At 40.5% G+C, this 25,155-nt stretch overlaps 2 protein-coding genes across 5 annotated transcripts; both read right to left on the bottom strand.

The window, feature by feature from the left end:
* Window positions 1–284: 284 nt before the first annotated feature.
* LOC123732748 (uncharacterized) lies at window positions 285–3,958 on the bottom strand. The gene is made up of 6 exons (XM_082959096.1): window positions 3,867–3,958; window positions 3,689–3,707; window positions 3,337–3,441; window positions 3,088–3,113; window positions 2,915–2,981; window positions 285–2,335 (listed from the first exon to the last, which is right to left on the bottom strand). The coding sequence occupies exons 1-6, from the start codon at window positions 3,954–3,956 to the stop codon at window positions 2,331–2,333; spliced, it is 312 nt and encodes a 103-aa protein (XP_082815222.1). The 5' UTR covers window positions 3,957–3,958; the 3' UTR covers window positions 285–2,330.
* Window positions 3,867–25,140, bottom strand: LOC123725649 (uncharacterized). Of its 4 annotated transcripts, XR_014379725.1 has the most exons (21): window positions 24,903–25,140; window positions 24,531–24,557; window positions 21,996–22,283; window positions 21,449–21,730; window positions 20,886–21,170; window positions 16,212–16,520; window positions 15,434–15,496; window positions 15,241–15,294; window positions 14,690–14,743; window positions 14,443–14,499; window positions 14,228–14,314; window positions 14,048–14,066; window positions 13,908–13,939; window positions 13,757–13,797; window positions 13,033–13,099; window positions 12,599–12,639; window positions 10,146–12,334; window positions 7,369–7,677; window positions 4,884–4,937; window positions 4,732–4,788; window positions 3,867–4,023 (listed from the first exon to the last, which is right to left on the bottom strand). XR_014379725.1 is itself a non-coding variant. In XM_082959094.1 (17 exons), exons 1-17 carry the CDS (start codon window positions 24,958–24,960, stop codon window positions 12,251–12,253), a joined length of 1,848 nt encoding a protein of 615 aa, XP_082815220.1. In that variant the 5' UTR covers window positions 24,961–25,140; the 3' UTR covers window positions 10,141–12,250. The 4 variants fall into 4 exon arrangements, 3 of the variants coding, with proteins under 3 accessions (XP_082815220.1, XP_082815219.1, XP_082815218.1); XM_082959094.1 differs by lacking the exons at window positions 3,867–4,023; window positions 4,732–4,788; window positions 4,884–4,937; window positions 7,369–7,677 and having other exon boundaries at window positions 10,141–12,334; XM_082959093.1 differs by lacking the exons at window positions 3,867–4,023; window positions 4,732–4,788; window positions 4,884–4,937; window positions 7,369–7,677; window positions 10,146–12,334 and having other exon boundaries at window positions 12,347–12,639; window positions 15,241–15,264.
* Window positions 25,141–25,155: the final 15 nt, after the last annotated feature.

The following is a 25,155-nucleotide window of genomic DNA, read 5'->3' on the forward strand; positions in this document are numbered from 1 at the left end:
TGCTTTGCCATTATGGGGCATTGTGTGTAGATTAATGGGGGGGACTGTTTAATCCATTTTAGAATAAGGCTGTAACGTAACAAAATGTGGAAAAAGTCAAGGGTTCTGAATACTTTCCAAATTCACTGTATATGGACTGAAAGAAACATTTCAGGAAAATAGCATCTTGATTTTCCCCAATGGCCAGAAAAAGGTGACAAAGACAACAGTACATATTTTTTTTGCATTATCTAGAATAATCAAGATCAATATCAAATCATGTAAAATACTAACAAAGACGAGAGAATGGTTGAAGTCAATTTATTCTGCGTACTTTTTTGTTTTACAGAAGAGAGCGTTTCAAATGGAGCAAAACTTTGGATTTGTATTTACTGTACCTTAACGGTCTTATACAAGAGGGATACATTATTTTATTTTATTTCACCTTTATTTAACCAGTTAGGCCAGTTGAGAATAAGTTCTCATTTACAACAACGACCTGGCCAAGATAAAGATAAGCAGTGCGACAAAACAACAACACAGAGTTACACATGAACAAACGTACAGTCAGAAAACACAATAGAAAGATCTATGTACAGTGTTTACAGTGTATATGGAAGGTGAGGGGGAGCCACCCCTTTTTCAACAAACAAAGCCATCCCCCATAGAATAATCGACCATCCTGACCACTCAACTGCGCATCGAAACAGAATGTAAGCTCATGTTAACTGGAAAAAAATGTAATGAAGTTGTGTTCTCACACCATTTACATCATAACCACTCCGCATTCACTGGTCTAAAAGGCTAGAATGTGTCTACAACACTGCACATTGAAGGAGCGACTGAGGTGCTGAGTAAGTTGAAATTAAACTGGGAACCTGGAAAATAACAAGTAAACATGGAGAAATTGGGAGATTTGAATAGCATTTAGGAAATCTACATTTTTCAGTTTTGATGATCTGATGTTGCCAACAATGTAAACATTTTTAAAACCAAATGTTATATTTTGCAGCTTGTAGCAAAGTATGTGGGCAATATCAATATCAATACTTTTGTTATAAGATCGGGCTTTTGGGGTTTGCCAACTTTTGCCGCAAAAATTGTTAAATTAACATTAGTCTTTTCCCCCATTTCTTTGTGGTGCATCTGGCTTAGATTATAAGCATTTTCAACGCAAGATGAATTTCACCCAGAAAAATGACATTCCACTCTGGATCTTAATGACTTAATTTCAATAATTTAACTTTATTTCCTATTTACCTGTTTTTTGCATTATGTGTGAATATGTTATCTATTTATTGATTTAAAATTGTCTGAATCTATCGATTTTGATCAAATATATTTTATTTAGTAAATTGTATCAAACCATAATGGAAGGAATTATCACACAGATGACAGAATAGATATAAATACAGAATATATACACTTAAGAATGTTAAGGGGAGTATGCCCCGGACCACTCCAAAATCCCCAAATTAAAATACCAACACATTAACAGATATTATGGATAGGCATGCAACACAAGCCAGGTGTCCGTGTGTGAAACAGTAAATTACGGCAGTTCCAAGCATTTTGGGGGCCCTAAGCGAGATTTGCCCACCTCGCAGACAAAACATTTTAGTGGCCACGCTCATGGTGGCGGAGAGAAACATTTGGAGCTTTAAAGTTAATGTCCTGCAATTCTACGCATTTTGCCATTGGGCGGAGAGAACTTTGCAGTTTTAAAGCTAATTTCCTGCAGTTCTACACATTTTTCCAAGGGATTGAGAGACATTTTATAAATGATTTCCTGCAATTCTACACATTTGGCCATGACTTAAGCCATGTTCATTTGATATCTGAGTGAGAGTGACTAACAAAATCAATGGGTGCCCCCTGGAGGTCAGGGCCCCTGGGCAGTAATTTGGACATTACTACATGGCTTAGATAGCTGGCGAGACTTACTTCCCAAGCAATCTATAAAATCTTAGCTGACATGGGATAATTGAGTGACTGTCAGTGACTGACATAACAAGAGAAAACTGCTGATGCAGAACCACATTTCTAAACTGCACATGTGTATTCTACTATCCTACGTTTTTCTCTGGAGGGGCCTCTAGCGGCTGCTTACTGGATGTCGCTTACAGATAGAAACGGCACTGCAGTAGATGTATTAGATACTTATTTACAGTAACACAATGTGTGATAAATAAAGGACATCCTTTATTTAAAAAAGAAAGAAACAGTATTTCTGTGAGACATACAGAGAGCCAGTGGTGTAGTTTCAGTGTGTCTGCAGAAGACTGTACAACCCATCTGGCTGGGCTGAGGTTGCTGGTCTGTCGGGGATTGAGCTGTATACGTGGTACGTATCAGACTAGAGAAAAGAAACAGACAGTTTAACTTCAGTCCTTTAATTCTACAGTACTGTAAATGTAATGTCATTTAAAAGGATGTAACATCAATCTGAAACTGAGAGTCGTTAACAATCACCAAACACAGTGGGTGATTCTAACTTACATTGTCGTTTTCAGATGACAGATTTTCATTTTCTTTTAAAGGACCTGTACAACACAGAGGGAGCCTGTGTGTGTGTGTGTGTGTGTGTGTGTGTGTGTGTGTGTGTGTGTGTGTGTGTGTGTGTGTGTGTGTGTGTGTGTGTGTGTGTGTGTGTGTGTGTGTGTGTGTGTGTGTGTGTGTGTGTGTGTGTGTGTGTGTGCGCGTCACTGTGGGTGTGGTTCTGCGTGTCACTTTACACTTCTACTCCTGACTCAAACCATCCTGTAGACGTACAGCTCTATTCTCATGCTCTAACACATTATCTTATGTATAACTTATATACATACATGGTTACTGATATGACTACCTCAGACCAAAATCCAAGCCTAAACAACTTTGAGTCCTATAAAAAGCTCTACATGATATGAATCTATGGGATAGAGTTAAATAGACAAACCTGGTGGTACAGATGTGAATGGTACAGAAGTGATCAGGCTGTAGACCCCTGCATTCTCTGAATCAGCCTGGAGGAAAGAGAGAGAGAAAGGTCCTTATTATCCCTCAGACTGTCTGTCTGTAAAAAAACAAGTATGTAAGTATATCCAGGGTTATTATTTTTGCTGTACTTACATCATTTGCATATTGCTGCACAGGACCTGCAACTCACAGAGAGAGACAAAGCCACAAGTGAGAGGTTTGGTGTCTGTGTGTGTTTGTGTGTGTGTGTGTGTGGGGGGGGGGGGTTCAAGAAGCTCTCACTAGTACATTTTAAGTTAGTATGGCTGGCATTGAGTGACCAAGTGTTATTGTGCTGAGGGTCACAAATGCATGTCTCAGGTCAGGAAGACGGGGACAGAAGACATTCTGTTACAAACTCACCTGAGGGCAAAAACGTGGACGGTACATAAGTGATGAGAGAATAGATCCCAGCATCCCTTGAATCCAACATGCCTGCACTGCTCATAGCTCCCATCACCAAATCACCTACAACAGAAAATAAATAAAATTAAATTAGATATGTGTTTGTACGTGTGTGTCTAGTTGTGTTAGTAGTGTGTGCAGTGTTGGATGTATTTTGTTTTGGAACATACATTGGCTGTGATCATGCTATCTGGATGTAGGTCTGTACAACATAAAAGTATAAGAAGGTGGTGGTAAGAACATCTCATCATGGACAATACAGAACTAAAGGTTGATCCAATCTGCATCATATTCACAAGGGAATTCTTACCTCTGAGAATTGGTTTTCTCTGAAAAACAAATTAGACTAAATGAATGATGTTGAATATCTACACTACACAATATCACCAAAAGGAGTTGAAAGATTAACCCATGTCAAAGGCACTTACATTAATATGAGAAGGAAAATGTTTGCAAATTATCTGTTATGCAGAATCAGAAGTACTCACTGTTAATCCCATCAGGAACACGCCCACTCCAGAAGCCATACCCACTGCTGTCTGCCATAATTGCACCGCTGTTTGGTGACATGATGTCATCAGGAGAGGTCATTAGCTCTTAATCCAAATGTAAATACTTCAATGGTAGACAGGTGTTAGAATACCCCTTTATTGTATATATGTGAGAAAAGACAGGTAGTCAGCTAAACATTTTACATTTGAGTCTGTGGAGGAAAATGTTATGTTTGTGCTTTTCTAATAACCAATTGGACTGGGTTCAGGCAAGTGACTGATGGATAGTGAGGATTCCTCCCAGTAATGATCAGTAGAAGCAATTTGGTAGTACGCCAAGAACATTGTTTTGAAAACCGAAAAGGGTGTCTCAGTTTAAAGGTCTCAGCTTGAAGAGAAGAAGCCTCGTGAGGTATTGGTTGGTCACATGCATGAACCAAACGTTAATGATGAATGAATTATGAATAATGAATTAACTAAATCTTGCAAATATAACATGTCTGTTTAAGCAGTATATAAGACAACTAATGGGACTTCTCCGGCGGAGCTCCCGACCGATGTTTACTATGGTACATTAAGTTTGTTGGAACCTCTCCAGCTTGTTGATAATAAAGAATGATTCATTTAATATTCACTTCAGGTGTCCCTGATGGTAATTTCGACAACAAGTCATTTAGCAGAGGTTCTTATCCAGAGTGACTTACATTAGTGCATTCATCTTAAGATAGCTAGGTGAGGCAACAACATATCACAATCGTAGCAAGTACATTTTCCCTCAACAAAGTAGTTATCAGTAAAGTCAGAGCTAGCAGGAAAAGACAAGTGTATTTTTGTTGTGGGATTACTAAATAAGGACACTTACCCAAAACTATTTTTTGACTGTTTGAATTCACAACACTGTCTGTGGAGCTTTGACCTCCTGTTCACATACAAGATAGACATGGTTTGTTAACAGTTAATACACATCACAACTTAATAAACACCAATAAACAAAAGTCGTGTGGCCATACTCACTCTCAGTTGGACTCTTTGGGGTGTCAGTTGTCAAGGTAGGACTAACAGTCAAATCTGGTGCAAAGCAAAGTCATTGGATCTGGTTATACAATAAGGGATCTAAATGGGATGATTTAATCAATCCAATATCAACCTCTTTTCTAGTAATTAGGCACATATGTGATTAAAAAAGAATACAAAGACCTGGGTAAGGAGTCTTTTAGACCTAGACTTGGCCCTCCGGTACCGCTTGCCATGCGGTAGCAGAGAGAACAATTTATAACTAGGTGGCTGGAGACTTTGACAATTTTTAGGCCCTTCCTCTGACCCCACCTGATATAGTTGTCCTGGATGGCAGGAAGCTTGTCTCCTGTGACGTACTGGGCCGTACACACTAACATCTGCGGTCGAATGCCGAGCAGTTGCCATACCAAGCGATGACGATATCAGTCAGGCTGTTCTCGATGGTGCAGCTGAAGAACTTTTTGAGGATCTGAGGACCCATATCAAAATCTTTTCAGTCTCCTGAGGGAGAATATGCTTTGTTGTGCTCTCTTCACGACTGTCTTGGTGTGTTTGGACGATGATAGTTTGTCAGTGATGTGGACACCAAGGAAGTTGAAGCTCTCGAACCCGCTCCACTACAGCCCCGTCGATGTGAATTGGGGCATGCTGAGGGAGCGCTTGTTGTCTTGGCATCACACTGCCAGGTCTCTGACCTCCTCCGTACAGGCTTTCTCATCATTGTCGGTGATCAGGTCCACCACCATAGTTTCGTCGGCAAACTTAATGATGGTGTTAGAGACATGCATGACCACGCAGTCGTGGGTGAAGAGGGAGTACATGTTGACTCATCACGCACCTCTGACGGGCCCCTGTGTTGAGGATCAGCGAGACAGATGTGTTGTTGTCAGGAAGTCCAGGATCCAGTTGCAGAGGGAGGATTTTAGGCCCTGGGTACTTAGCTTAGTGATGAGCTTTAAGGGGAACTATGGTGTTGAACGCTGAGCTTCAGTGAACAAACAGCATTCTCACATAGGTGTTCCTTTTGTCCAGGTGGGAAAAGGCAGTGTGGAGACCAATAGCGATTGCGTCATTTGTGGATATGTTGGGGCGGTATGTGAGTTATATTGGGTTCTAGGGTTTCTGGGATGATGGTGTTGATGTGAGCCATGACCAACCTTTGAAAGCACTTCATGGCTACCAATGTGAGTGCTACGGGCCAGTAGTCATTTAGGCAGGTTACCTTGGTGTTCTTGGGCACAGGGACTATGGTGTCAGTTTGAAACATGTCGGTATTACAGACTCATTCAGGGAGAGATTGAAAATGTCAGTGAAGACACTTGCCAGTTGGTCAGTGCATGCTCTCAGTATGTGTCCTGGTAATCCATCTGGCCCTGCAGCCCGTAATCTAAACCCTTGACTGTACAATTGGTATTTGCTGAGATGGTAATTTAGAGACATATTAATGAAATTAGCATTTTATTAATGATCATCATGGTGTTGTTGGCCTTTTGAAATACCTTCATGACTTGTCTATTCAAAGTGGGCAAAGTAGGACTATAAAATCTACTACGGACAGATTGCTTCTAGCCCTGGTAGATTATATTTCTCCTCATTATAGAGATGATAAAACCAATTCATAAGGTGATAAAGTCTTTCAGGACAGATAAGGTGTTGATTGTTGTTGACAGCTTCCTAGAATGAAGTCACCATGTTATCTAACAGCAGAAGCTTAACGGTGCACAGACATGATCTATACACTTAACCAGTTCAACAAAGAAATTGTAATACTTGTGGTAATGGTCCCAGGCGTTGGTGTTGATACTGGTTTCATATATATGAACAAAATTACTTAAGGTTTCTAATGTAAAGTGTTCTAAACAACATCCTCCATCATCAACACAATGAATTACAGAGTAAGCCACTCCAACAGTTATACTTACACATTACCAAAGCTAAACCCCTTTGTCTCCCTGCATTAGAGGGTGTCTGTATAGTTGTTGGATCACTGATGTGAACTCCCACTAGATTTACAACCATTTAGGATTGGAATGTGGTCTTTAGTTTGTGGGTCAGAATGTTATTTGCTGGCAGTAGCTCCCTGCCTGCCCTCATCCTCAAGGAGCCATCCCCCAACAGGCCACGCCCAAGAGGAAGACAGAGAGCCAGGTGGTCCGACCAGTTGGGGGACGACCTACACAACCTGGGACTCAACACCAGATCAGCCTGGGACCTGGCCCAGAAGAACACAGTGTGGAAAACCATATGTGGAGATGCTATGCTCAAAAGGAGCGAGTGAGTGAGTGAGTGAGTGAGTGAGTGAGTGAGTGAGTGAGTGAGTGAGTGAGTGAGTGAGTGAGTGAGTGAGTGAGTGAGTGAGTGAGTGAGTGAGTGAGTGAGTGAGGGTCAGAATGCTTATAGTCATACTCAATTTTTTTAAGGGAAGTCAGATCATGAAGACCTGCAGCACTGATAGATTCTTAATGATTAGATAATGACTCACCTGTAAAGTTGTACGCATCACTGCGTTGAGAGAGAGAGTTTGGTCCTGAGCTCACTCCGTAGTCACAGCTCACCTCCTTACTCCTCACTGACTGAAGACGTCTGATCAGATCACTCTCAGCCACAGCGAATTGACAGAACCAGCATTTGGAATCTGTGTGTTTCGTCTTCCTGATGTGTGCTCTAAAAATACGCTTACTCTGCTCTCCAACATACAGGTTACAGGTGGTGTCATAACTGACAGAGCCAGGAATTAAACAGGTGATGATGAGGTTCTCTCTCAAACTGACTGTAATATTTGGTTTCTGACCTGTTGGGAGAGGACAACGACTTAATGAAGTACAAGGCACACTATTCAGCATATAAAAATATACTGTAGATCCTACAGTCTTTCACAATGCAAGTTCAAATCATGATGGTCATAAACATGACATGGACTTTTGATTTGTTTAACTATTTCGAATGAACTTGGACTATGATTTAAAAACATTAGTTAAAGATAATTGATCTGTTCAAAACAAATTAACAATAAATTAAGCATTTGTCCAATGGGCACAGACGTCAGTTCCACACCTAGTGTTGATTTACATTTGATTGAGTTGTCAGCTAATGTGAATTCAAAGAGAAATCAACAACATTTCAGCCATGTCATTGGATTGAGGTTCAAGTAGGGTGAAAAAAAGACAAACATTCCCCAAATTATTTCAGCAAATCCAATACATTTTCCACATTGATTTAATGTCATCAGAAGGAAAACGTTGTAATTTTTTGTTGAAATGGCGTGAAAATAACATTGATTCAACCAGTTTTTGCCTGTACCATTTTACACTTAAAAAATGTACATATAATAAATATTTCTGTATTTTTTTATGTAAGTATCTTACCTGTAATAATGTATTTATCACTGCGGGGAGAGAGAGAGTGTCACGTCCTGACCCTTGTAAGATGTCATTTTCTATAGTAGAGTAGGTCAGGGTGTGACAAGGGGTGTTTTTGGGTGGTTTTCTATGTTATCTATTTCTATGTGGTTATTCTAAGTTTCTATTTCTATGTTGGGGTTTTTGGGATGATCTCCAATTAGAGGCAGCCGGTCCTCGTTGTCTCTAATTGGAGATCATATTTAAGTAGGGTTTTTTTCCACTTGTGTTTGTGGGTTGTTATTTTTTGAGTAGTGTTTATTTCTCTCTGCGTCACGGTTTGTTGTTTTGTTTATTCAGTTATTTATGTATTGCAACGTTTCCGATCCTATAGACAACCGTGACAGAGAGTGTGATCCTGTGTTCACTCTTTAGTCACAGCTCACATCTCTCTCCAACTGCAGATGCCTGAACAGATCATTCTTAGTAACACTGAAGGTACAGAATAGTTTGGATAATGCTGTGTTAAATCTCCTGACCCAAGCCTCTTTGTAGGCCTGAGGCTGGTCTCCAGTATACAAGTTACAGCTACGACCATCACTGACAGAATCAGGAAGTACACAAATAATAGTGATGTCATGAGAAGATTCATCATTGACACTAATGTCTGGTTTCTGCAGTTCACCTGTGAGGAGAACACATCAATAACTGTCCATACTGTAGGTTAATGAGAATACACACCTCATTCTGTATTTGAAAACTCAAAGAGTAAGAAATAAATCGTTTGTATATGTTAGCATGACATTACATATTCCAATCTGATTACAGTTAGCCAATCAGATCAGTGTATTCATAATAATAATACTATTTTACCAAGAATAGTGATAGGCGCAGGGTGACTCTGCGTCGATGGATTTCTAAAAACATTTATCTTCATGTTTATTGAGACTAAAGGATTTTGATAATAAGGTCCATTCCTTCATATAATAATAGTATGTGTAATATATATTTTAAGTAATGGCTTATTACAACATAAATAAAAAATATTCCAGACTGGGCTGAGGAAGATCTGAGAGGACAGAGGAACTGAGTATTTTATTACTGGTTTGGGAAATGTACTGTCAGCCGTTAAACATAAAACAATCACACATTGTGTTTTCAGATCCAAGATCTTTGAGAATAATTCCCAGCGATAGTATGGGAAATAATGGAGATATAATATATTGCTTCATGCAACAGCTCTTTCCAAAAGACAATAATAACGTATTTCTAGAGGACCAACTGAGCAGTACGGTGTTTGCAGTGTTTACAGCTATAGACATTTGTTTAACCCTGAATTTGGACAGAAGATTTTTCACTGTATACGGATTTAAACTGCCAACCTTCGACACTGTATTGTATTAACCATTTATCCATAATTCCTTTTGAATTCATAGTGTCATATGGATTTGTTATCAGCTAATGTTATGTTTGAATGATAAGAATAAATTATATTATATTTTTCCAGGGTAACTAAAAACTCATAATTATGATACTGACCTTGTGCTTTGATGGATTTCAAGCTATCTAGAAATTATAAAATAGGTTATCGCCTGACATTCTAAAAAATAAATTCTACATGAGATACCTGAACACTTCACACAAGTTGGTAAAGTAGCATAACCTACTGTAATGTATTAATGGGGATCAAGCAATGGTCATTCTTATCTGAACAGAATGTAAAATAATGATAGAGAGAAATAAATAAGATGATTAAAGGAATAAGATACAAGACACTCATCATAGCCATGAGATTCAGATCTATCAAGAGTTCCTAAAGTAAAATAGTAAAAAGTAAAAGACTAAAAGAGGGGATAGAAGAAGAGGAATATCCTGTAGCACAAACAGATGATGAAACTGTAGAAATGTAGAAATAACTCACCAAAAAGGAGGACGACCAAGAACAGATGACCAGCCATATCAGGGATGAACAATGCCATTTGTCAGACAGCTACATACTGTTAGTCTGACTTCACAGTAAGGTGTGTGACTGAGTCAGAGGATTGTTTGAATAGAGACGTAGATGTGGAGCTTGTTCACAGCAAAACCACAGAGAGCAGAAACGTAAACAACAGTCTCATACAGCAAGTGTGAGCTAATGTTGCAGAAGTAAGGGTATCTGAATAACAGAGTAATTTATTGGTCATACTCTCTCCTTCATATGAATTTGGACAGTGAAGCCCAAAAAATATATTTGGCTGCATAAATCAGTATTTTAGATTTAATTCAGCCTGAATTCAAAATGTATTAAATAAATAAACAATCTCACCAATCTACACACAATATGCCATTATGACAAAGTGAAAACATGTTTTTTGTAATTTTTTGCTAATTTATAAAAAATGAAATACAGAAATATTTCATTTAGATAAGTATTTACACCACTGAGTCAATACTTTGTAGAAGGACCTTTGGCAGCGATTACAGCTGTGAGTCTTTCTGCGTCTCTACGTCTCTAAGAGCTTTCCACGCGTGGATTGTGCAACATTTGCCAATCATTCTTTTCAAATTTCTTCAAGCTCTGTCCAATTGGTTGTTGGTCATGGCTAGACAACCATTTTCAGGTCTTGCCATAGATTTTCAAGTAGATTCAAGTCAAAACTGTAACTCTGCCACTCAGGAACATTCACTGTCTTCTTGGTAAGCAACTCCAGTGTAGATTTGGCCTTGTGTTTTAGGTTATTATCCTGCTGAAAGGTGAATTCATTTCCCAGTGTCTGGTGGAAAGCAGACTCGACCAGGTTTTCCTCTAGGACTTTGCCTGTGTTTAGCTCCATTACATTTCTTTTCCATCCTGAAAAACTCCCCAGTCCCCTAATGATTTGGCCTCATGGTGAAATCTCTGAGTGGGTTTTTTTTCCTCTCCGGCAACTAATTTAGGGATGATGCCAGTGTCTTTGTTGTGACTGTGTATATTAATACACCATCCAATGTGTAATTAATAACTTCATCTTGCTCAAAGGGATATTCAATGTCTGCTTTCTTTTTACCAATAAGTTTCCTTCTTTGTGAGGCATTAGACAACCTCCGTTTTTTTGTTGTTGAATCTGTGTTTAAAATTCACTTCACGACTGACCGACTTTACAGATAATTGTATGTGTGGGGTACAGAGATGAGGTAGTCATTAAAAATCATGTTAAACACTATTATTGCAAACAGAGTGAGTCCATGCAACGTATTATTCGACTTATTTTGGATTTCCATAACAAAGGAATTGAATACTTATTGACACTTTTTTTTTTCTTTTTACATAATTCCACTTTGACGTTATGCGCTATTGTGTGTAGGCCAGTGACAAAAAAAAATATCTAAATTTCATATATTTTAAATTCAGGCTCTAACATAACAAAAATTGGAAAAGGTCAAGGGGTGGGAATACTTTCTGAAGGTATTGTATGTTTTACCATTTAGATATAAAAGTACTTTATGTATATAGTCCCCCCAATTCAAGAAGTTATTTGGACAAATTCATTTATAGTGTATTAAAGTAGTCAAACATTATGTATTTTGGTCCTATATTCTTTGCACCCGATAAATGCATCAAGTTTGTGACTTAACAAAGTTGAGTTTGTATGCATTTGCAGTTTGTTTTGGTTGTGTTTTGGATTATGTTTTGCCCAATAGGAAATTAATTGTATCCAACAATTAATTTGAATATGGAAGGAGGTATCAAACAGTCAACATAAAATACATAAATACAGTAGATTCAGCATTTACTAGGGAAAAGAAATAAGAAAAATGCTCAAAGGAGAGTATGCCCCGGACCCCTCCAAAAACCCCAAAATAAAAATATGAACACAGTAACAGATATTATGGATAGACATGTAGCAGAAACCAGTTGTCTATGTGTAATACAGTAGATATATTACCTGTTAAGCAACTTATTTACAGTAACTGGATGTGTGATAAACAAAGGATATCATGTGAGAAAGAATGTATTTGTGTGAGACATAGCTACAGAGAGCCAGTGGTGTAGTTTCAGTGTGTCTACAGAAGACTGTACAACCCATCCGGCTGGGCTGAGGTTGCTGGTCTGTCGGGGATTGAGCTGTATACATGGTAAGTGTCAGACTAGAGGAAAGAAACAAATTCACTTTAGGGCTTTGAATCTACAGTACAGTTAATGTAATTCATAAGGGGTATTTTATGAGGATGTAAGACCAATCTTAAACTGAAAGTCAAATCACAGTGAGAGAAAGAGAGATACTTGTATCCTCGAGTCCGTCTGTCTGTGAAAACAATGCTATAAATAATAATAATAATATAACAATATAATACAATGAATAGTACAACCGATATAAGAATACTCCATGCAATTATTTGTGCTGTACTTACATGTTTATTTGCAAATGCCTGTGTATCCACATCAACGTTACCTGCACATCACAGAGAGAGACAATTCCATGAGTAAGAGGTTGTGTATGTATGTATGTATGAGTGTGTGTGTGTTTGAGGGGGGATCATGTGTATTTTACATGTCTACATTGCATGTGTGTTACTTAGTTGAGTTTGCCCTATTGCGTTGGTAACATCCAAATAGAAAAAGTGCAAGTAACAGGGCTTGATGTCATTTCACACTTCTCCTCATGACTCAAACCACCCTGCAGATCTACAGCTCTATTCTCAAGCTCCACAGATGCTCTGACAAATTAATTTCTGTTTTAAGTGTCATATATGTGTTTTGATATGGTTGATAAGGTTAGGCCCAACGTTTAAGCATGTACAGTAGCTGTGCACTTCCAGATGGTCCCGAGATCTGAGGGACAAACCTGAGGGCATGAACGTGGACAGTACAGAAGTGACCTGAGAATCGATTCTGGCATCTCCTGAATCCACCTGTAGTAGAGAGTGAGGGAGAAGAAGAGAGAGAAGAGAGAGACTTTTTATCCTCCAGTCTAACAAACTGTCTGTCTATTCTAATCTCTAACTCGTGACATGAACTGCACCCTCCTTTGTATCACAGGAAGTGTTTGTGGGTTTTGTGTCATTCTGAGGTCTACACATATCCAATGCAAGATGTAGGTTATTTGATCAAAAATAGTCATACGACTAAACTCTGTACCTACTTAGGAACACATTTACAAGGTTTAACATGAATTCATGTATTAAGAAATCATTTATTATTTGGTAATAAATATAAATGACCATATAAATCTGTAAATAAATATAGCTGTTGGTTTGATACTTTGAACATTCGTATGTTGAAGCACTACTAATGAAACATTAAGGTCTTGATCCTCAGATCAGACAGTCAGAGGGCAGAGGATGCTGGTGAGAGGAGTTGTAGGAGGACAGGCTCATTGTAATCGTTGAAATGGAATGAATGGAATGGAGTCAAACACCTAGTTTTAATGTGTTTGATTTGTTTGCCTCCGTCCTATTAATTCCATTCCAATCATTACACTGAGCCCATCCTCCTATAACTCATCCCACCAGCCTCCTCTGTCAGAGGGGTATATGTGTACAGATACCACTGTAATGTAGAATACTCACCATGACTCCGCTGCTCACCGCTCCCATAGACACCAAATCATCTACAACAGAAACACAGTAAAAATTAGATTTACAGTGTTTGTACATGTCTGTATATAGTTCTGTAAGTCGTATCCCTGTGTATGTTTGATGTATTTTGTTTGGAACATACATTGTCTGTGATCATCCTGTCTGGATGTAGGTCTGTACAACATAAAAGTATAAGAAGGTTGTGGTAAGAACATCTCATCATGGACAATACAGAACTAAAGGTTGATACAATCTGCATCATATTCACAAGGGAATTCTTACCTCTGAGAATTGGTTTTCTCTGAAAAACAAATGAGGCTAAATGAATTATATTGAATATAGTCTAATCTATACAATATGATCAAAATGAGTTGATAAATTAACCCATGCCAAAGGAACTTACATTAATGTCAGCACGGTACATTTGCAAATGATTTGTTATGCAGAATCTAATGTACTCACTGGTCCTCCTGCAGAGACAGACAGCTGTCAATCCTACCAGGAACACGCCCACTCCAGAAGCCACTGCTGCCTGCCATAATTGCCCCACTATTTGGTGACATGATGACAACGGGAGAGGTCATTAGCTCTTGGACCACATTATTGTTCTTCTAAGAAAATGTGCACAGCTCTGTTTTCATATGTGTGATAAAAGACAGCTAGAAAAGGATACTTACACAGAATGCTTTCTTTACTGTTTGATTCCACATCACTTTCTGTTGAGCTTTGACCTCCTGGGCACATGCAAGAGAGAAGGACAGTTTAATTACAGAGTTATGCAAATATTTCTAAGAAGAGACCAATTGTTTGATTAATCCTAAAGCCTAGACTGAATTTACATTTGGCTATATTTGCAAAACTGGTTTATGCTTTAGTAGACACAAACATTAAGCAAGCTAAATTAAATCTATTGGCTATACTTACTTTCAGTTGGACTCGCTGGGGTGTCAGTGGTCAAAGTACAGCAAACAGTCGACCCTGATGCAAAGCAAATCATTGGATCTGATTATACAAAAATACATCTAAATGGGTTGATTTTAATCAATCAAATATCAACCTCTTTTTGTAATGAGGCAAATTTGTGATGGGAAAAAACTCAACATGGAGAAGATAAGCTACTCTATTTGTTTTATTCTATATGCTAACTAGATAAAGATGACTAAGAGACCTGATGAAGGATTCACTGTCGTGCTAGGGGTTTAAGGGGAGGTCAAACCTGGTGAGAAGAGATTACTCATATTACACAAGAACAAACGTAAATTAATGTAATATCTAAGGTCTTTCAATAAGCAGAAAGAGAGAAGTACTCTACACATTACCTACAAATCAGATGGACTAAAAGTGGTTAAAAATCTGGACTGAAATTACAAGCAGCTATGAATACATCTTTTAGTTAACCGGTCAGAGCTTTAGTGAATGAATGTGAACAAAGATATTGTATTTTCAAAAAAGTTAAAATTGGTGGATCTACTTACTGGTAGTTGGTGTCACTGTGGTTTCTGGGGTAAAGGTAGAAGTAACAGTTGAAACTAGTGGGAAGCAATATGATTACACAAGAATAAGGTTTTACATTCACATTTGGGACACTTAATTTTACAGGCCCGTAATCTAAACTCTTGACTGTGTAATTACTATTTGCAGAGATGGTCATTTAGAGGCCCAACACACCTTCTGTAGGACTCACTGTCTTGCTGGGAGGCAAAGTAGATCTAGGACCTGGAGTCATACCCACTGAGAAAACACATATTAATGAAATTAGCATTTTATTCATGATCGTATTAATGATCATCATGGTGTTGTTGGCCTTTTGAAATACCTTCATAACTTGTCTATTCAAAGTGGGCAAAGTAGGACTATAAAAATCACTACGGACAGATTGCTTCTAGCCCTGGTAGATTATATTTCTCCTCATTATAGAGATGATAAGACCAATTCATAAGGTGATAAAGTCTTTCAGGACAGATAAGGTGCTGATTGTTGTTGACAGCTTCCTAGAATGAAGTCACCATGTTATCTAACAGCAGAAGTATAACAGCACATAGATACGATCTAAACACTCCACTAGATGAACACAGACATTCTATTACTTGTGCTGATGATCCCAGGCATTGGTGTTGAGGCTGGTGTCATATCTATAGAACAGCTTAATTATCTAACAGAACAGCTTCATTTACACATTAACACAACTATTCTTATTGCTGAAACTTGCTTTGCTTAAAAATAACAGCTGCGCCACTATAAAAGCACAAATGTGTAGCCAACCTGCTATAGAAGGTGTCTGTATAGTTGTTGGATCACAGACGTGAAATCTGAATTTCTGATTGAAATGTGGTATTTAGTTTGTTGGTCAGAATGAATATAGTCATACTAAGAAGATGCTAAAATCAAAGTGAGTCAGATCATGAAGACCTGCAGCCCTGATAGATTTGTTTAGATAATGACTCACCTGTAAAGCTGTACCCATCACTGCGTGGAGAGAGAGAGTTTGGTCCTGAGCTCACTCTGTAGTCACAGCTCACCTCCATACGTCTCACATACTGTAGAGTTCTGATAACATCCCTCTCAGTTACAGTGAATCTACAGAACCACTGTTTGGAAGCTTTGCTTTTTTCTTTCCAGATCTTTTCTGTGAAGGATGGCTGACTCTCCTCTCCAACATACAGGTTACAGGTGGTGTCAGGACTGACGGATCCAGGAATCAAACAGATGATGGTGAAGTACCCATCAAAATGGACTGTAATGTCTGGTTTTGGATCTGTTAGGAAAGAACAGAGACTCCTTTTTACATCACTCTATTTGAATGTAATGTAAACTCAGCAAAAAAAGAAACGTCCTCTCACTGTCAACTGCATATATTTTCAGCAATGTGTAAATATTTGTATGAACATGACAAGATTCAACAACTGAGACATAAACTGAACAACTTCCATAGACATGTGACTAACAGAAATGGAATAATGTGTCCCTGAACAAAGGGGGGGGTCAAAATCAAAAGTAACAGTCAGTATCTGGTGTGGCCACCAGCTGCATTAAGTACTGCAGTGCATCTCCTACTCATTGAATGCACCAGATTTGCCAGTTCTTGCTGCGAGATGTCACCCCAGTCTTACACCAAGGCACCTGCAAGTTCCCGGACATTTCTGGGGGGAATGGCCCTAGCCCTCACCCTCCGATCCAACAGGTCCCAGACGTGCTCAATGGGATTGAGATCCTTGCTATTCGCTGGCCATGGCAGAACACTGACATTCCTGTCTTGCAGGAAATCATGCACAGAACCATCAGTATGGCTGGTGGCATTGTCATGCTGGAGGGTCATGTCAGGATGAGCCTGCAGGAAGGGTACCACATGAGGGAGGAGGATGTCTTCCCTGTAACGCACAGCATTGAGATTGCCTGAAATGACAACAAGCTCAGTCCGATGATGCTGTGACACACCGCCCCAGACCATGACGGACCCTCCACCTCCAAAGCGATCCCGCTCCAGAGTACAGGCCTCGGTGTAACGCTCGTCCCTTCACGATAAACGCGAATCTGACCATCACCCCAGGTAAGACCAAACCGCAACTCGTCAGTGAAGAGCACTTTTTGCCAGTCCTGTCTGGTCCAGCGACGGTGGGTTTGTGCCCATAGGCGACATTTTTGCCAGTGATGTCTGGTGAGGACCTGCCTTACAACAGGCCTACAAGCCCTCAGTCCAGCCTCTCTCAGCCTATTACGGACAGTTTGAGCACTGATGGAGGGATTGTGCGTTCCTGGTGTAACCCTGGCAGTTGTTGTTGCCATCCTGTACCTGTCCCGCAGGTGTGATGTTTGGATGTACCGATCCCGGATCAGCTGTCCGTCCTGTCTCTCTGTAGCGCTGGCTTAGGCGTCTCACAGTACGGACATTGCAATTTATTGCCCTGGCCACATCTGCAGTCCTCATGCCTCCTTGCTGCATGTTTAAGGCACGTTCACACAGATGAGCAGGCACCCTGGGCATGTTTCTTTTGCTGTTTTTCAGAGTGAGTAGAAAGACCTCTTTAGTGTCCTACGTTTTCATAACTGTGACCTTAATTGCCTAACTTGTGCCGGACAGGCGGGCAACTCTGGCTGCGCCGGACAGGCGGGCGGCTCTGGCGGCACAGGACAGGCGGACGGCTCTGGCAGCTCCGGTCAGGCAGACGGCTCTGGCGCAGGACGCACCAGGCTGGGGAGACATGCAGGAGGCCTGGCTCTGGGAGCAGGCACAGGACTCACCAGGCTGGGGAGACTTGCAGGAGGCCTGGCTCTAGGAGCAGGCACAGGACTCACCCGGCTGGAGAGACATGCAGGAGGCCTGGCTCTGGGAGCAGGCACAGGACTCACCCGGCTGGAGAGACATGCAGGAGGCCTGGCTCTGGGAGCAGGCACCGGATACACTGGGCCGTGGAGGCGCACTGGCGGTCACGAGTGCAGGACTGGCACCACCCCTACTGGCTGGGTGCCCGCTTCCCCCCGGCAAATGTGGGACGCTGGCACCGAGCACACTGGCCTGTGGATGCTCGGCCTCGACACCGTGCGCATCACCCCATAGCACGGTGCCTGACCAGTCAAATGCTCGCCACGGTAAGCACGGGGAGTTGGCTGAAGCCGCACTGGGTTCCCCAGGCGAACTGGGGAAACCGTGCGTGGAGAGGGCGCAGGACTCACCGGGTTGTGGAGGCGCACTGGAGGTCTGGAGCGCAAAGCTAACACAAGACGTGCAGGGCTGGGGAGGCACACAGGAGGCCTGGTGCGTGGGGCTGGCACAGTCTTCACCAGATGGCTAGCACGCACCTCAGGATGAGTATGGAGAGCTGACTCAGGTGACATCAATTCGAGGACATGCTCCGTAGGGCAAATGTCGTGCCTCATGCACCAACACAGCAGCTCTCTCATAGCTCTCTCCTCCAATCTCCCCATCAACTCCTTCACTGTCTCTGCTTCGCTCCCTTCGCTCACCTCCAACTTCACCCCGACTGGCTCTGGTTCCATCCTTGGCTCCGCCGACCGTCCCGTGTGCCTCCCCCCCAAAACAATCTTGGGGCTGCCTCTCCTCCTCTTGCCGTGCCAGCCGATCCTCCCAGAAAAGCCGTTCTGCATTCGCTGCCTCTATCTCCTCTGGCGGGCGGCGGTATTCTCCAGCCTGTCTCCAGGGTCCCTTTCCGTCCAGTATCTCTTCCCAAGTCCAGGAGTCCTGAACCCTCTGCTCCTCCTTACCACGCTGCTTGGTCCGTTGAAGGTGGGTAGTTCTGTCACGACCGTCGGATGAAGTAGACCAAGGTGCAGCGTGGTGAGCCTACATTTTCCTCTTTATTGAAATAACGCCAGCAAAACCAATTAACATTACAAAACTACCGTGAAGCTTACAGGGCAAAGTGCCACAAACAAAGTTAACTACCCACAAGGACAGGTGGGAAAAAGGGCTACCTAAGTATGGCTCCCAATCAGCGACAACGATGTACAGCTGTCCCCGATTGAGAGCCATACCAGGCCAAAACAAAGAAATACAAAAACATTGAAAAAAGACATAGAATGCCCACCCTAGTCACACCGTGGCCTAACAAAAATAGAGAATAAAAACCCTCTCTATGGCCAGGGCGTGACACATAGTCAGTAGAAAGGTCTCTTTAGTGTCTTAAGTTTCTTTAGTGTCCTAACTGTGACCTTAATTGCTTCACTTGTGACATATAAACTCAGCAAAATATTGTTTTGCCCTTTTTCAGGACCCTGTTTTTCAAAGATAATACGTAAAAATCCAAATAACTTGCAGATCTTCATTGTAAAGGGTTTAAACACTGTTTCCCATGCTTGTTCAATGAACGAGCATTGTTCAATGAACCATAAGCTGTTAGTGTCTTAACGATCGTTTCACAGGTGCATGTTCATTAATTGTTTATGGTTCATTGAACAAGAATGGGAAACAGTGTTTAAACCCTTTACAATGAAGATCTGCAAGTTATTTGGATTTTTACGTATTATCTTTGAAAGACAGGGTCCTGAAAAAGGGACATTTCTTTTTTTTCTGAGTTTATATGTCACAAGTGACACTGACTTACTAAACTAGAGCCTGCCATTCTCTTTATATTACATATCAGCATGTCTTATTTGATATCATTTATATTTATGAGTGCCATTTAATCATGTGTGCTGTGTGTTTACAATGACTGCCTTTCACCTAATTCCTTACATTCTTACGTGTGAAATCAAATTGAATCGGTATGGACTATTTTTGTGTGGTGTGCTGTGATTCCACAGATTAGCATGGACTAAAGGGACATTGAGACAGCTGATGCCAATTCTCAATCACCTCCTCCCTCCTCAAACGAATTGCTAAGCACGCCCCAGAACTAGAGTTAAAAGGAGCTGAACCAGGGACCTTTCGACCGACTCCCTGCACCTCTCTTCTGGTCCCCTGCTGTAGGAAAGACACAAATCACAAAGCTCTACAGCACTACTAGGAAAGTGCTTGTTTCAAACGTGTGAGTGTGACAGTCAGTCCCCAATTGTTGGCCAGTACATCCTCTAATTGTATGTTTTCTGTCCCCCACGACTACAGACACGGGGGACACGCCTGACGCAGCTGAGTCGCTACACCCAACTTTACCACGCAGCCAGGCCGGTGAGGAGCGAGGGACAGAAGGTGACCTGCCGTTGAACACCAAACCAGCAATCGACTACCAGACCAGCCATCGACTAACGATCCCTGCTCGGGTTGAGCCAATCTAATCCTGCTCGGGTAGAACCGAACGAACAAACCCTGCTCGGAAGGACTCAAATGAACATTGGCCACCGATCGCGAATCAACTTCTATGTTAGTTTGGCCCATTGCTTCTAGTTAGTCTACAGCCCTAAATCCCAGCCTATTTATACGTTTCTAATAGGGCCGTAGTGATACTGTGTATTACTGTGTAAAGATGAGTTTATAAAGAACCTTTGATTGTACTTTGGCCTGTCTCTGTGGTTGTTTCCTGAGGGATCTTAGAACTCTACTTTTGACATATACATTTCAAATATTATATGGATTTATTGTCTTCACAACAACTATTTTGAAATGACATTGGGTGAAATTGTGATTTTAACAGAATCATTCAAGACAATCTGAATATTAATTTCTTACCAAGAATAGATAGAGAGACAGAACCACTGTGCATCGATGGAAAGTGAGTTTCTACTGTGTAAAAACATCTCAGTTTGATCTCAGCAGATGAACTTTGACCTGCCGACGAGAGCAGCTCAGTCCCCGTGAGTGACTTCGTACAGGGTGAGGGTTTAGGATCTCTCCCCTCTGTGTAGAAGTAACACTGAGACACAGAGACAGATGGAGGAGAGTCACAGCTCAGCTGAACTGAGTCTCTCTCACTGATGACTGTAGAACTGACTGTCAGCCTGGGAGGAGGTGGGTCTGTGAGATCAGGAGAATAGTGTCTCTTTGAAAGTTGCATTTAAAAAACATTACAGGTAATCCATACATACTAACAGTATGGAAAATCCTTTAATCAAATGTTCAACTATGTCAGCATTTATGTTTGTACAAAGTACAGTAAATCCTATCATTATGTCAAATGAAGACGTTTAGGAAATACATCTAATTTTCTATTTTTTTTTCTTCTCATTTTCAGAACGAGCATAATTAATACAGTATAACAGTGAAGTGTATCATTGTTTAAACCACCTACTTACCCTGAACAGTGACTGAGACAGAGTTACTAAACGGAGATGTGTGAGACTTCCATACAGCATAGTAACACTTCACTTTGACCACAACTGGAAATGTTTGATCTGCCCTCTTCAGCAGCTGAGTTCCTGTTATTGTCTGCGTACACAATGAGTCTGGAAGATTCTTCCTCCCCTCTATGTAGAAGTAACAGTGAGACACAGGGAGAGATGGAGGAGTCTCACAACTCAGCTGAACTGATTCTGTCTCTCTGATGACTGTAGAACTCACTGTCAGCTGAGGAAGGTCTGTGAGAAAAGGGGAATTTAGCATTTAGTAGTTTTCAGAAATTTACTGATAGCCTAATCCCTCCTTGTTATTTCAGACTTAAGGATCTTGAGTCCATTACCTCATGCAGCGACAGTATGGGAAATTAAGGAGATATAATATATTGCTTGAATGCTTCATGTAATAGTTTATGACAACAAACAGTATGATAACATATCACAAGAGGAACATGGTAATGATGGCACAACAGTATATTGTTTACAACCATTCAAATAGTCTTCTTACCCTGAATTGTGACTGTTGAAGGCTCACTGAACATGGATCTAAACTGTGAACCTGTAGCACTGTACTGACATTGTATTTTGACCTCAGCTGGTGAACTCTGACCTGTCCACCTCACCAGTAGTGTTCCTGTGAGAGTCTGTTGACAGGGTGATGGTAGGGTGAATTCCACTTGCCCTTCCATTTTGAAGTAACACTCAGAGACAGATGAAGGAGTCTGACAGTTCAGCTGAACTGAGTCTCTCTCTTTGATGACTGCAGGAATCACTGTTAGACTGGGCCGAGGAAGATCTGTGACATTAGAGGGATGATGGAGTGTATTTTTTAATTGAATTATAAATTCATTTTCAATGTTTAACTACTCATACAGATAATGTACCACTTAATATTATATGAGTTTGAAAGAGAAAACAATTAAGACACTGTTGTCTATTTAACAATAAACAATGAGAACCCATGGCAGGAACAGCCCTTAGGAGGGAGTTATCACACAATAATCCTCGGCTTCGATGGGCATTTTGCTTTTGTAAAACGGTTGCCAACATTTAAACAAAAGATGAAGGACATGTCTTTCATTAAAGACATATATATTATTGTTCTGAGTAAATGAGTTTTATTTTCATCCTTCCACCAGGACATATGCTCATTGTGGAACGTTGCTATATGGGCACAGCCAAACAACGGAAGTGATGGATTTTCTGACCAGAACTGTCCCAGAGTTTGGGGAGGTGTGTCTGCGCTTGTGCTGCAGCGGCAGGTGCGCAAGACCAAAGACTTTACTAGCATCATACATATCGGTGAATCGCTGTGACATATGAAATACAAGTGATAGTGTAATCAATCTGTAATAACTACGTAAAAAGGTAACGAACGTGTTAAATGATTGTGACGTACAGTCATATCCAGGTCCTGATTGGTCAACAAGCTTATTTTACGCTTCAAATAGTGTTATTTGACACATCAAACAGTGTTATTTCACGTGTATCTTTTTTGAAATGAGAAGACCCAAATGGCGTTCCATACTTTCCAGTGCACGACACAATGACATCACGTACAGATGCGCGTGACTCTTGGCTGCAGTAAGAAAGCCATGCCATCTACTCCCATTCAACATAGCCTACATTTATGTTTTTATTACTTCTAAACAAAATAACCTTTTGGGGGCTCACCTACGCTGACAATGATGTTTTGATTCTTGCTTGAATTGTCACTGAGATTATATTTGGTTGTGATCTTTGTAAAATAACTATTTTGGATACAGCAAGTTGTTAGCTAGAATGCTAAACACTCACTGACAAAGCCATAGCAAAAGAGACATTTTACTGGTTGAAGTTTAAGTTATTTTAAGTATAATGCAGTTGATTTGCAATGATGAAAGAAACATTATAATAAGCAGGACATTCATACGAGCCTTAAACTCCAATGATAATCCAAAGTAGCATGAAATGCACTCATATGCAACATGTAAATAGAGGCTTTTTTTGTTCTGTCATCACAGTGGATTGAGCAGTCAAATGGAATAGTGAATAGACTATTTTTTGTGTTTGTAAACGTTGCCGCACGAGAGCGATGCGTGCAACATTTGCAAACACAAAAAAATTGTCTATTCACTATTCAATTTGACTGCTCAGTCCACTATCTCATCAGCCCAGCCAGGCAATTTATAAACTTGATCTCCACTGTAAAAAGCATTTAGATATTATATCCCATTTATTGTAGACTAGCATTTGGTTTTCAACAGCGGAGATTTGTATTAACCTTGCTGTCTGTCTCCGACATTTGCAACATTGTTTCAATATTGAAATCCGATCATCTCCAGCTGTCACATAGTAATGAACGAATGTGTCGGGATGAGACAGTTTGGCAGCTTTTCTCAGCCAGTCAAAATCATGAATCAGTATCATTTTTATGGATATATTCAAAGAAATGCCAATAGAAAAACACAAAATGCAGCTAGTTTACTGTCATTCCAGCTTCAGTTTAAAGTGATTATGTTAACTGTGTACTGTAGTTGGCTAGCTCCTCTGAATAGTGTCCTGGAGAGAGAGCACATTTTCTATGCCAGGCGAAATCTCGCATCGAGTCATTAGCTCATTTTTATGGATGTATCCCCAAAAAAATCTATAGAAAACAGCTTAAACAAATGCAAATGCAGCTTCTTTGCTGTAATTCTGGCTGCACTGTTTGACGTGACTGTGTTAGCCGAAGTTGCCTAGCTAGCAAGCAAGGGATAAGAACATTGACAGCCATCATGGCAACGGAACATTTAGAATGATCCACCAGCTGGCTTGGGTACCAACCCTAGATTTGTGTCGGGACTACACGGAGTATACCAAACAGTCGGGGCATGGATTTTACAATGTATCGAGAGCATTCCATGGGGATGCTGACCCATGTTGACTCCGATGAATTCATCAAAATAACGTTTTTATTGAAAATATTTCAATCACTATTTCAATATTTTGGTAACCCGTTGTTTTGTCTGGTATCCTAAAATGTTCCATAATGCAGCTTTAAATTCATAATAATGATACTGACCTTTGGCTTTGATGTACTGGAAGGTATCTAGACATAACAAAATGGGTCATTATCATGCTCTTTTAGCCATTATGAAAAATAAGAAAACATGAGAGGGGAACACTTTACACAAGCTGGCGAAGCAGAATAACATGGCTGTGAATGCATTCCAGGCTATCAAGCAGTGGTCATTCTTATCTGAACAAAATGTAAAATAATGACAGAGAAATATAAATTAATAGGATGATCAATGGAATAAGACACACTTATTATAACCATAACATGTTGAAATATTAAGAGTTCCTAAAGTAAAAGACTAAAAGAGGGGAAAGAAGAATGGAATATCCTGTAGCACAAACAGATGATGGAACTTGGAACGGAAAAATAACTCACCGAAAAGGAGGATGAGCAAAAACAGACGACCAGCCATATCAGGGATGAACAAGGTCATTATTTAGACAGCTACATACATACTGTTAGTCTGACTTCACAGAAGATGGTGGCAGTGACTGGGACAAAGAATAAATGTTTCAATAGAAAAGCAGATGTGGAGCTTGTTCACAGGAAAACCACATGTCTCATATGACAACTGTGGGCTAATGTCATGTTGCAGAGGACAAGGAGGCTGAACATTCAGAATCATTTA

The sequence above is a fragment of the Salmo salar genome, chromosome 12, assembly GCF_965601325.2.
Source record: "Salmo salar chromosome 12, fSalSal1, whole genome shotgun sequence".
Taxonomy (NCBI): domain Eukaryota; kingdom Metazoa; phylum Chordata; class Actinopteri; order Salmoniformes; family Salmonidae; genus Salmo; species Salmo salar.